Source organism: Carettochelys insculpta, chromosome 1 (assembly GCF_033958435.1).
Source record: "Carettochelys insculpta isolate YL-2023 chromosome 1, ASM3395843v1, whole genome shotgun sequence".
Classification (NCBI taxonomy): Eukaryota; Metazoa; Chordata; order Testudines; family Carettochelyidae; genus Carettochelys; species Carettochelys insculpta.
Genome location: NC_134137.1, coordinates 48,334,274 through 48,347,325, shown reverse-complemented (window position 1 = coordinate 48,347,325; position 13,052 = coordinate 48,334,274). Strand labels below are relative to the sequence as shown.

Sequence of the window (13,052 nt, the reverse complement as noted above, 5' to 3'; positions counted from 1 at the left end):
CTGTGAGAGTCATGCTGTGGGTCTTTGATTACAGGGTACATACACCCCAGAGACACAAATGTGGAAAAGGAAAGGCCCTTTTGCAAACAGGTTCATAGAAGTTGTACCAAGCAGAAGCAACTTTGTGACATGCAGGCCATTGAGTGAGGGGCTTACAGGTAGGTGTGCAGACAAGTAGGATTGAGGGGGCTGAGGGACTGAATAAATCAATTGCCATTGTGCATTTTATTTATTCACAATGACTAAATAACATGCAATATCAGAAGCAAAAGGATAACAGAGAGATAGGTGTGTTAGTCTGTATTCTATCAAAACAAAACAGTAGTCATGTAGCACTTTGAAGACTAACAGAATAGTCTATTAGGTGATGAGCTTTCGTGGGGCAGCCCCACTTCTTCAGATCTAAACTAATGCAAAAAGTATTTAGTTTGAAATTCTTTGGAACACTCAGAGAATTCACCTTAATTTAACTTGGGGTTCTCAAACTTCACTGCACTATGACCTCCTTCTGGCAACAAAAATTACTATATGACCCCACAATGGGGGATTGAAGCTTGAGCCCACCTGAGCCCTACTGCCCTGTGGGGAGAGGGGCCAGTTGAAGCCCAAGGGCTTCAGCCCTGAGAAGGGATCAGTAACCTAAGCCCTGCTGGCCAGGGCGGAAACCCTTGGGCTTTGTATTCAGGCCTATACCCCAGCAAGTCAAAGCCAGCTCTGGCGATCCCAATAAAAATAGGGTTGTGACACACTTTGGGGTCTCAGACCAGAATTTGAGAAATGCCGGTTTAACTTAAGGTTGATGACTGAATCCTACCCCATGTCGGGTGGTGGGTGGGCCCTCCTTCAGAGAGGCTAGCTCCTCAGCCCTTTCCCTTCCTCAGTCCTTCCCCCACTCTCTTCTCCCAGAGGAGCCCCAGGCCAGTTGGAACCTTACATCCCCCAGCACCAGCACCTACTTGAAGCGCCAACCATGGCGGTACACCTCCCCTGTGGAGACCCCAGCTGCTCAGCAGAAAAATGCAGAGCTTGTTATATGCACCGTGCAGATTCCAGAGCAGCCTAGGAGGTGGTATCTCCCACTCATTTTCCCGGGTTTATCAGTAATCTCCTTAGAGTCTCGGGAGATTACTAACGAACCCAGGCAAATGAATAGCAGATACCACCTCCTCTGCTGGCCCGGAACCTGCATAACACATAATAGCCTTCCCTGACCTATTACACCTGCTGCTGATGATAAGCATTAATTAAATTGACAAGACTGTAAAATAACAGTATTACATTTCTATTTAATTTGTTCTCAAGACTGTTCTGTATGTTAAGCGTACTTCACCAAAGCTCAGTTCAACACAGAAGGCAAAAGACACAGCAAAAAATATCAATAGCACACGTAACAGAGAGGTAGCCATGTTAGTCTATATACTATCAAAACAAAATAGCAGTCCAATAGCACTTTTTTGTGGGTCTATCCCACGAAAGCTCATGACCTAATAAATTATTTTGTTAGTCTTTAAAGTGCTACTGGACTGCTTTTTCGTTTCAATAGCACACATGTTAAGCAAAGTCTATGAGTCTTCATCCTGCAATGCTTGCATAAGTCCTTACTTTAGTGAGTAGTCCACTTGAGGTCATGTAAGAATTATTGCTACGTGCAAGGATTCCAGGATCATGCAAGGGCTGCAGGAGCAAACCCAAGGCAAAGTAAAAAGGTAATTAGGAGGCATTTTGCCAATGTTTTGTGGTTGTTCATGGTACATTTCCACTTTGGGGTTTATAATATGGCTACAGAGATTTGCCCATCTTAGATAAGCATCACATATCAAACTGACCATATGGTGCTGGCATTTCTAATTCAAAAGCAGGCATGAGAGATCAGAAATAACTTAGAACTGATTCAGAGGCTGGAATTTGTTTACTTCCTGTTGTAATGGGTAGTAGAGTATCCATAAAACCTAGAAGTATTTTAACACTCAGTATATTTTAATCTCCTTTGCAGTGAACGATTTATCACTAATCTGTCACTCCAGAAATAGTATAGAGGAGTTAACATCCAACAAGTGATGAATGAACTCAGGAATGCCAATCCAAAACCAATGCTAATAAGGGACAAGTTGTTGCTAACTATGGGCGCACCATGATATTTCCACCTATGAACAAATCAAATAATAGATCCAGGAGAATTCCAAGCACTGCAGGTAGATATAGTAGCAATTGGATGTGTGGCTGTTTTCCCTCCAGAGTCAATACTGGTTTCAAAAAATAACTAGATCATTTCATTCAGGCTGTTACCCAGGATGGGTAGGGGTGGAGTCCCTGCCTTCTGTCTGCCAGAAGTTGGGAATGGGCGATAGGGATGGATCACTTGATGACTACCTATGCTGCCCATTCCCTCTGAAGCACCTGCTTTGGCCGCTGTTGGAAAACAATACTGGGTGAGAAGGACCATTGGTCTAGCTCAGTTTGGCTGTTTTTAGGTTCTCGATACTGAACCAGTGCTTCTGCATGGTGAGGACTGTTTCTCTACTGAAGTTTAAAATAAAGGTCCTGAGCACCAATGCCGTGGCTACACTAGTCCCCCACTTTCGAAAGGGGGATGCTAATGAGTCATTTCGGCAGATGCTAATGAGGTGCTGCACATTCATAGGGTTTCCCTTTTAGATACCTGAAAACCACCATCATGTCTCCCCTCAATCTTCTCTTTTCCAAACTAAACAAGCCCAATTCTTTCAACCTTTTTTCATAGGTCACATTGTCTAGACCTTTAATCATTCTTGTTGCTCTTTTCTGGACCCTCTCCAGTTTCTCCACATCTTTTTTTAACTGCAGTGCCCAGAACTGGACACAGTACTCCAGCTGAGGCCTAACCAGTGCAGAGTAGAGCGGAAGAATGACTTCTCGTGTCTTGTTAACAACACACCTGTTAATGCATCCCAGAATCATGTTTGCTTTTTTTGCAACAGCATCACACTGTTGACTCATATTTAGCTTGTGGTCCACTATAATCCCTAAATCCCTTTCTGCTGTAGTCGTTCCTAGACAATCTCTCCCCATTCTTTATGTGTGAAACTGATTGTTCCTTCCTAAGTGGAGCACTTTGCAGTTTGTCCTTATTAAACTTCATCCTGTTTACCTCAGACCATTTCTCCAATTTATCCAGATCATTTTGAATTATCACCCTATCCTCCAAAGTAGTCGCAACCCCTCCCAACTTGGTATGATCTGCAAACTTAATAAGTGTACTTCCTATGCCAATATCTAAATAATTGATGAAGACATTGAACAGAACCGGTCCTAACACAGACCCCTGCGGAACCCCACTTGTTTTACTTTTCCAGCAGGATTGAGAACCATTAAGAACTACTCTCTGGGTATGGTTATCCAGCCAGTTATGCACCCACCTTATAGTAAAAACACATCCTCATAAGTGCCTCATAAGTGCCAGTGGATGCCCTAGGGTACGTCTACACTAGGAACTAACTTCAAAGTTAACTTTGAAGTTAGGCACTACTTCGAAGTAGCCAGCAGAGAATCTACACACATTTTTTTCCCTTACTTCGAAGTTAACTTTGAAGTATGGAGCCCAAACTTTGAAGTCCTTACTCCATTCCTGGGAATGCCCTACTTCGAAGTTTAACTAAGAGTTTAACTTCAAAGTTTAACTAAAATTTTGAGGAGTAAAGGGACTTCTAAGTTGCCCTCGCACTCCGAAGTACCGGCGGGTGAGCTGCAGCTAGACACAAGCCGGTACTTCGAAGTTTAAACCTTCAAAGTTGCTACAGGGGGTTGGGAGGGTGGAATTTGCTTAATGAAGTGCTGAATATGCACCTCAGCACTTCATTAATAAACTCCCAACACCCTAATTACCATCCTTCCTTGGAAGGAGGGTAGTAGTGTAGACACAGCCTATAAGTTGAAATGTGGAATGCGAACTTCGTTCACAAATACTGAGAGAATAAATGATTTACAGTGCTCATCCTAAAGAGCCATGAATAAAGCCCTCACTATCACATATTTGATATATGTCACATGTATAGAAAAACATGCTTACATATTTCATAGGAACTGGTCTTGTATCCTTACCCCTGTAGTGAGGTCTCCTAGGCTACATGTACATGACAGCCCTATTTCTAAATAAGATATGGATATTTCAAAATAGCTTATTTTGAAATAATGCAACCACACGCAAAATGCACTTGGAAATAGCACCCAGCTATTTTGAAATAACATTTCCACATCTATTGCCCTATTTTGAAATAGTGCCATTGGTGCCCATCATGGCCTATTTCAAAATAGGCATTATTCCTCAGGGAATGAGATTTACCATAATCGAAATAATGCACCTCCTATTTCTAATATATTTCTAATATATTTTGAAATAGCATGTGTATCATTTAGACAGTGCCAAAGTTATTTCGAAATAACTGCTGTTATGTGTAGACCACTAGTCTACGTATATGAGGTTGAGAGCAGGAAACATAAAAAACCCTCCAAAAACTGCCCAAAATAGATTGTCAATAAATAGCACTGCATGAATTCAAGTAAATGTATCTTTGGACCTTCCAGAGCTAGATGTGAGTGCTGAGCATCACGGGAATTATGAAAATAACTCTGTCCAAATTATAATGCTTTTGTTGCTAAGCCTGCAAAAATGTGAGATATTCAGAGTTATGGAAAACTTACTGGGGAAAAGCTTTGAATCTGGCCCACACTGGGTCTCAGTTAGGAGACGTTATTGGAGAAAATCCCACGTTTAAGTGGGAGAGAGCTGAAACATTTCTGTGGCCAGCTGATGAATTTTTGAAATGGAAGGTATTTGAAGCTGCTCAGAGGTCTGGAATGTTCAAATGGATCCTGTAGGCAGATGGTAAGAATGAAGGTCAATGCTACTTGCTAAATTTATACATCCCATGTCTCTATGTATGTGGGTATACCTGTGTGCACATGTGGGTTCACAGATTTACATTAGCAGTGGGCTTATCGATAAATTATGATTTGTGTGTGTGCTTCTAAAACATTCAGGCATGAAAAGAAAGGGATGATAACAATGTAAAGTATCATTACTATGTATTTATTACAGGTCTGATTCAAATCCCAGTAAACTGATTGAAATTATTTTCACTGACTTCAGTAGAGTTTGGATCAGGCCCCGAATGCCTATTAATAATGTTGTCACTTACCTATTCTTTTCAAACAGCCACCTGTTCACTATGATATGAAGCTGATCCATCCCTTAATTATTTCTGTTTCTTTATAGGCAGGAATGGTGCTGAGATGTGGATACTTCTGGCTTGGTTTATTTCTGGTGCCCACTGTGTGCCTTGTTAAAGATGTGGCATGGAGAGCGTAAGTTTAAAGGATACAACAGTAATTATATTTGTTGTATAAATCATTCTTCATCTATTCTGCATTCTTCATTCAGTTCAGTTTCTTTCAATTACACAACTACAAATATTTAATTTGAATGCTAAATTATAGAGACATTTCTGCAAAGGTATTTATACAGGTTGAAACTCTCTAATCCAGCACTCTCTCGTCTACCAACATCCATAATCTGGCCTCATTGTAGTTAGCTGGACAACCACTTATCATGACTGTGGCCAATTTTCCCTTGGTTCCGTAAAGTTTATTTACAGCCACCAGTCCTGGCTCTCAGTGTTCTGTGCTGGTATTTAGCTCTTATTTACCCCTAAATGTCTTCTAAGAGTCCAATAAGCAGTGAAAGTGTTAGTAATGTGCTAGAAATTTTTGACTTCCAGTTGTCCGGAAAATTCTCTTGTCCAGCACTGGTCAGGTCCTGACTATACTAGATAAGAGAGACTCAATCTGTAGAATCAACTCAGAGCAATGTGAGTTCATCATCTGTAATAATACGTGTAATATGAGTGGATTATAAAGATATCCATGAAGTATTTTCCAAGGATACATGCTTCATTGTGGTCAGTAAAGTTCTTTCTTGTGATTATTTGCTCGGTATATTTTGAACTCAGGGCCAGTTGCTTCAGGCCCCAAAGATAATCCTGTCTGCATTAAGAAGGGCCAAAACTTTATTCATTTTGGCTAGCCATCCACAAAGTGGAATGTAAGAATATGTTAATTTGTAGGCCGAGAAACAGTGTCTCTTTGTATATGTAATTATTTTGTATTTTGCCTGGCTGTTTCATTTTAAATCTGTTTGCCCTACAAACATGGAGTGGCTTGTCTGCTGCTCTTAGGCCTTTCTTTCAATAGCAAGGGTTCCTGGGCATACTTGGGATAGAGGACAATAGTTCTGAGACTACACTGTCAGAGAAAAGTCCTAATGACTCCTTCCTTTTCCTTCCCTGGAAAGATCAAGTGTAACTGAGCCGGAAACACTCAGGAAAAGGAAAGTAACAGAGTTAACATATGGAGAGACAGGTTTTATCATCTACTCCTTTTCCTTCCAAAGCACAGATATTCTTTATTGTAGAATTACTGTTGGTTTTGTCTAGTCTAGTTTTAAAAGTCTCATGCGATAAGGTTTCCACCCCTTCCCTGGGAAAACGTCATATTCCTGACTGTTAAGATCTGTAAGTCTTTTTTCCTTGAGATTCAGCCTAAATTAAGTGATTCTCCTGGCCTCAGAATAGAGATAGTGTTCCGTGTCATTATATTAGCAGCACCTTTCTGCTTCAAGAAGAAGGATGATCTGAAGAAAGCATTTCCATTATGTTCCTTATTAAAGGTACTGCCGTGTTTCATTACATTCTACAAAGGAAGGCCCAGAGTACTTTCAAGCTTGGGGCTAGTACTGCATCTGGCCTCACTGGAGTGGAACAGTAAGACAGAAAGGTTAATAAGTGATTTGTCACCAAGCCATAATGTGAAAACCTTGTAAACTGTAATCTATGTGCCCTGGTTCAAGCTCTCTTTAGGAGGAAGAACAGAAGATAAAGAAGGAGTCAAGCAAATACAGTAAAAAGTAAGGCAGCCTTCTCAACAATGCATATGCATCTCAAATGTCAATATAAAAGGCTAAATTAGGCTACCTGTATTGATACTCGAAAGTGCTTTTCTGTGGGCTCAGCAGTAATGCAAAATTAAATTGTTGTACTTGCCTTCCAAAAACCAGTAAAAATTTGGAAGAAAAATATTTTCCTTGCCTCCATTAAAGTTAATTGGATTAATTTTCATGAGCAGATTTGCCATCGCTAGCATTAATGTCTGTAACATAACATTTACATTGGAGCCTGATAGGATTTAATATGGGCACTGTATTGCAGGGTTTTGTTGAATTCCATGACACTTCTCAGTTGAAAATGATAAAGTCCAACAATTACTGAGACCAAAAAGTCAAACTTGAGTACCTAAAATAAGGCAAGTAAGCAGCCTGATTTTCACCTTTGAATACCTGGTCACTTTATTAGTGTGAATAAGGACCCAGTCTTGTACAGTTACACATTGTTTAATTTTACCACTTGGAACTCAGTGGGACTAGTCTCATGATTAAAGGTACATAGGTATGTAACTGTTTGCAGGAACAGGGCTTAAGTATGGATTTAGGTGTGTAATGTTAGCCACCTGATTTTGAAAATGTTTGTCTAGACAGTTCAGTTAAACTCGTTTCTTCAAGCTGCGTTCCCTTCTTATCAGTCCTAAATAGCAATGACTGAAGAATTATAAAATCTGTTAAAGAGCCAATCTTCAGAAACTATTGGTCATTGAGGCTACTTCTACACTATGAGATAAATTCAAATTTAAGGCAGTTAGCTCAGTTGTACCAACTGACTGTTTTCACTGTGAATACCATTAGCTCGATTTAGGGAGCACTAATATTGATAGCAGGTGCAGCAGCCCTGGTCAGTTTCCCAGCTCCTTCAAGTGGCAGGGAGCTGGGAAACTGAGGGCGCTGCTGAACCTGGCTCCTGGCTCCCTGCCACTCACGGGATCTGGGAAACTGACCACCACAGCAGCTCTGGTCAGTTTCCCAGCTCCTGCAAGTGGTGGGGAGCTGGTAAACTCACGGCACTGCTGCACCTGGCTCCTGGATCCCCGCCATTCGTGGGAGCCAGGAAACTGACCAGAGCAGCACCTGGCTTCTTGATGCACCTGTCTTCCGGCTCCCACAAGCTAGGCACAGCAGTGTTGGTCAGTTTCCCGGCTTCCCCAAGTTGCGAGGACCCAGGAACCGGGCAGGAGGGTGGGTGCTGCGAGCGGTGGAGGTGCTATGGGATAGGTTCCCACAATGCACTGTTGCAGCAGTTGGTGTATGGCCACTCTAGTGTGGCAGCACTAACTCGACTTTGTGTGGACTTAGTGGGAAGTGAGGATACTCAAAATTTAATTTATAAAACCCAGAGTTATAAAATTGAATTTATCAGGTAATGTAGACATAGCCTAAGACTGAGGCTACACTATGGTTTCTATTCCAGGATACATTTGTACCCTGAAATAGAAACTGCGTGGCCAAATGCCGAAGGGCTATTTTGAATGCCGTATTTCATTCCCAGTAACCTTTGTTGTATGAGAGTCACCAGGAAGTTCGAAATGGCAATTTAATTCAAACCCCAGTGCAGTGTAGCCTGCTCCGGGTTCAAAGTAAGGGAGCTCGAAATAACTTGTGCAATTTGTGGGGCGCAAATTGCATAAGTTATTTTGAGCTAGGGCTACAGTGTCTATTCCTGACTCAACCTAAATAATTCTTCTTTGTATATTTTAAGTGAGATTTCAGCAACAGTGTCTTTTCACTTGTTCAGACCAGGAATATGCATAGATTGTGAAGCTCACTAGACAAATATAGATTGATTTACTGGGTAATGTCTACCAGATTTTGGAAGCTCCCACCAATGTTCAGCAAGTAATCTATTCTTCCAAACAAGATTTTTAAGACATAATTATAAAATTAACACTATTAACATTTAAACTCAGATAAATTAAATGAAATATCTATCTGTACTACCATATGAAAGGAGTAGAGAGAGGTCTGTTTCTTTTCCAAGAGGCTTGCCATGCAGAACTTGAGCTAAGTCCAAAGCCCCTGGAAATTAGAGGGACTAGACAGCTTTTTTTCTGCAGCAGTGGCTACATGCTGCTGTCTGTAATTCAGAAGAATCAATTGTCAGGCATAAAATTCCAGGACCTCTCACTTTTTCATGGTCATGGACTTCACCTCTTTCAGTTCCTTTTGGACGTGAAGCATATGTCCACGGAAAGGGCATTCCTGTGACTCAAAACACATATGCTAAATTTTAGTATGGAATGCTGCCAGAACCGAGTAAGTGCAAAGTACAGTTTACATCTGGTAGAATACTGAAAGGGACCAGAACGAGTATATTTCCAGACCCAGGCAAATCGTTTTATTTCTAAACTGGGACACTGTCTCCCATTCTAGAAATGTGTCAAGTTTCAACTAGTTTTATATTTCCTTTGTTATGTAGGCTACAGTTGTCAACAGATCTCTTATCTCCCATGGTTCCTGCAGCTCTGTGCCTGAAACCGCTTTACTGAATCAAGAAAATGTGGAAAAATGTCTTTTCTTTTCAGAAAGAGGAGGAAGTTCACTATTAAGTGCTTGGCTCTAATACCACATAGTTCACTTTGGCCCCAGTTTCTTAATTTCAACTTTGGGAAGTATACAAGGGTTCTTTCTTTCTTATAAAAGTCCAGATTCTGCAACTCTTATTCCTAGAGGAATTCTGCACCAGAAAATTAAAAATTCTGTGTTCAATATTTTAAAATTCTGCATATTTGTCAAAATAGCACAATATAATCATGCCAGTGTTGATTATTTTGGTCATTTATTTCAAAATGCCTGTCAGCAAGCATGTCTGTAACAATACAGGCCAGAATGATCAGGAAATGGTTTTTGACGCATATGTTCCTTACTAAGCATATTAATACAGAACTTGAAGTAATTATTTTGACTATAACACAAAAGCTTAATTCCTGTGTGCACACACCCACACACCGAAGCAGTGAAAAAAAAAGGCTTGGGGGAGTCAGGGGTAATGGAGGAGCTGAGGGAAGGAGCCTGGAAACACACCCAGAGCGTAGCTGGGTGTTCATGGGAGAAGAATGGGACGGTGGGTTTTCGAGGGGAAGAAGCTGTTAGGGAGTTGGAGAGCCTGCCCATGCTGGTCCCTTATCTCTCCAATTCAGGCAGGCACATTTGCACTACCTACCCCATGTGCCCCTGCAGCTTCCCTACCTCACTTGTTTCCTACAGCCCCCTTCCCATTCAGCCCCAACTCAATGCTGTCGTCCTGCTAGCTCCTGATCCTATACCCCAACCCGTCCCCCCACCGGCCCCTCTGAACCCCCTTCGATGGGGATACACCCCTCCAGCAGCCCTGTGCATCCCAGTCTGTCTGTCCAGTGTCTTCTCAGTGAGTCTCACTGTAAGGACTGCAGACTCTCTGGCTGGCCGCCCTCTCTTCTGGAACTACAACAGCCCTTCATGGGCCAGAGGCATAAGTGCAGCATCTCACCACCAAACTCTGTACTCTACTGAGAAAAAAATCAGGGGGTGAAGGAGAGGGGGTGCGTAGATTCTGTGCATGCGCAGTGGTGCAGAATTCCCCTGGGAGTAAATTCTTCAAATTAAGAAGCAATTCCCAACCTGAGTAAGCCCTGGATTACTTCTCTGAGTAATTTCTACTCAGCACCAGTAATGGTTGAAGATTCAGGCTTATAAGGATACATGGACAGCATCATATGAAACAGTTTGTTGTAGTGAATTGGGACAAAGGACAAAAGTGATTAATGTTGCTTTTGAACCATTATTGATTAGTGATGTCAGAATTTCCAGGAGTCACCCAATAATTAATAAATTTTGAAATGGGTAAAAGTTCTAGTTCTTCTTAAAACCAGATTAAACCTGTCTGCTTTGCCAATGGAGAAGAGGAAGAGAGAATGTAAAGAGCCCCTTGGCATCCTCTTCCTTCCTTCCCTACAATCCTCTGCATAAGCAGCTGGGCACAGATAAAATCAATGGAGCACAGCAAATGCTCCATCTATATGCCCCTGGGGCACAAAACACTTCAGAGGGGGAGAAGGTGTAATCATGGCCACTAAGCTGTCGTGGTGTTCAGGAAGGGACTGTTCAACACCTGCCACTGGGATGCATCTGCAGATACATGCCTACAGAATTCCTCCAGCTCTTTCTCTATGGTAGCCATTCTGAACATGGGTGTGTCTCTAACATGAGCAGCTAAGCCCTGAATGCTTTTCCCTTTTACCATCTTAGTGTTCTTGAAGAAACAGTCTTTCCACAGCACTCTCACAATGCCTGCTAATCAATAATATGACGAGTAGTGATCACAGAGCTAAGATGTTTTGTGAAATACAGGGCACAGCCAGGACCTGTCCTTTCTTTTCTGGTTTCAAAGGTTAGTTTCTGTCATTCTGGAAAAAGCTATCTGGCAAAGTGCCTCTCCCTGCCCCAACTGAAGTCCATGGGAAATTTACCATTGAATTTGGTATGGGAGAAGAGTAAGGCCCTGAGGAATAAGAGTTTCATTTTGTAGCAGCTATTTTTTAGAAACACAATGATGGATTATATTTAGCCTTTTACATGCTTACTTACCTAATGTTGCAGTCTGTTTTAATGAGGTCCTCACTCCTAGAAATTATCCAACAATGCCACAATGACATGGCTTCATATCAGTACTTTCTAGCCATCCAGCCAGGCTAGAATGCCCACATACACCATCATTTTGTATGACTTAAAAACAACTCTGATGTACTTAGACTTTAAGGCAAGAATATTTTGTGCCTATGGTAAATTTTTTCAATCCATTGCATGCTTTTACTGTACTTTTCTAACTGGACTCTCTGTTGCCAAGGTCCCATTATGTTCATATTCTGGATTCCATAATCACTCTGGGGAGGGAAAAGAAAAGCATCTATCTAATCTCTTACGCTGAATGGAAATTCGAAGATGAACATGGAGTCATTGAAGAGATTGGATAGTTTGTACTTTTCCAGAAGTCTCTCTATATGAAAGTAAATGTGAAGAGTATTTAAAGTTCCAAACTTATTCAGACTTTAAAACTCCTCAAGTCTACAGTACTCAATATTGTCTCTTTGAAAGGCAGGAGATAAGGTCAAGGTCAGTGTTTTAACCTACTTAGTCAAATTAAGAGGAATGTGGAAGCAAAGTCAATTGGAAAGATTATAAAAGTTAATAGAGTGAAGCTTAAAGCAGGCTTTATCTCCTAAAAATTGTCTAAAGTTTCAGTTCTCAAAGAGAAGGATGAGTCTAATTATTAATCTAAGTAGCCACACTAACATGAATCTAATTAATGTTTGTGCGGTTCTAAGTAATATAACATTTTTTAAACTATGCACATTTTAAAATGCCCCTGATCCTCCATTTGCATTCCCTACCAGTATGCATAATGTGGTGTCATTGAAGTTTTACCTCTCTCTTCTCCTGGGTGTATTTCTTTCCATTTCCAAGTGTACTGCTGATGTATGTTGGTGGTAGAACTGTATTCTTTAATACTTCGTGAATCTGCTTTTCCTTGCAGCCACTCATATTCATCCTCTCTAACCCTTCGTTCTCTAGCCGCCTTTTCTTTAATGTTCAAGTGCATGGTTATGCACACGTTAGCATAAGAGACCATTCATTGTGGGAGCCTCCACTTTGGACACTTGGGACCGGATCCTGCAACAAGCATGTTAGAGTTGTGGGTGCTTCAGCAAGCCGTGGATGTCTAAAATTGGATATGCAGAATTAGAGGTCACTTTTGAAATTGCTGGTCTTAAAAATAAGTACATAAATAGGTAGCAGTGCCCATATTAGCAAGGACTTTGTGTCTGAAGTAGTGAGAGTTTTCAGGAGGAGAAATAATGAAAATCATTCAATTAATAATGTGAATGTATCTTGGTTACATTTTAATGATGTCCACATCAATGAGTACCTCCCCATAATGGAGACAGATTTTTGTCTGTGTTCTGGATTATTGGGTGTAAATTACATCTGACTGTCTGCCTACAGTGTCTTTACCATCTTTGGAATTGAAACATATCTTTTTAATAGAGAGGCAAATACTTCACCTTTTCAAGTCTACACTGGTCTCTCAGGCAACTTGAGT

The 13,052-nt window shown here is 41.1% G+C and overlaps 1 protein-coding gene across 2 annotated transcripts in view; it reads left to right on the top strand.

The window, feature by feature from the left end:
• The window catches only part of ATP8A2 (ATPase phospholipid transporting 8A2), a 556,173-nt gene that overhangs the window by 511,556 nt on the left and 31,565 nt on the right, over positions 1 to 13,052 (top strand). For both annotated transcript variants that reach the window (XR_012644144.1, XM_074985625.1), the window contains one exon: positions 5,252 to 5,340. Coding sequence is in view for 1 of the 2 variants with exons in the window: in XM_074985625.1 (XP_074841726.1) it covers positions 5,252 to 5,340 (89 nt within the window). In the remaining variant the exon portion in view is untranslated. The remainder of the gene's footprint in view (positions 1 to 5,251; positions 5,341 to 13,052) is intronic.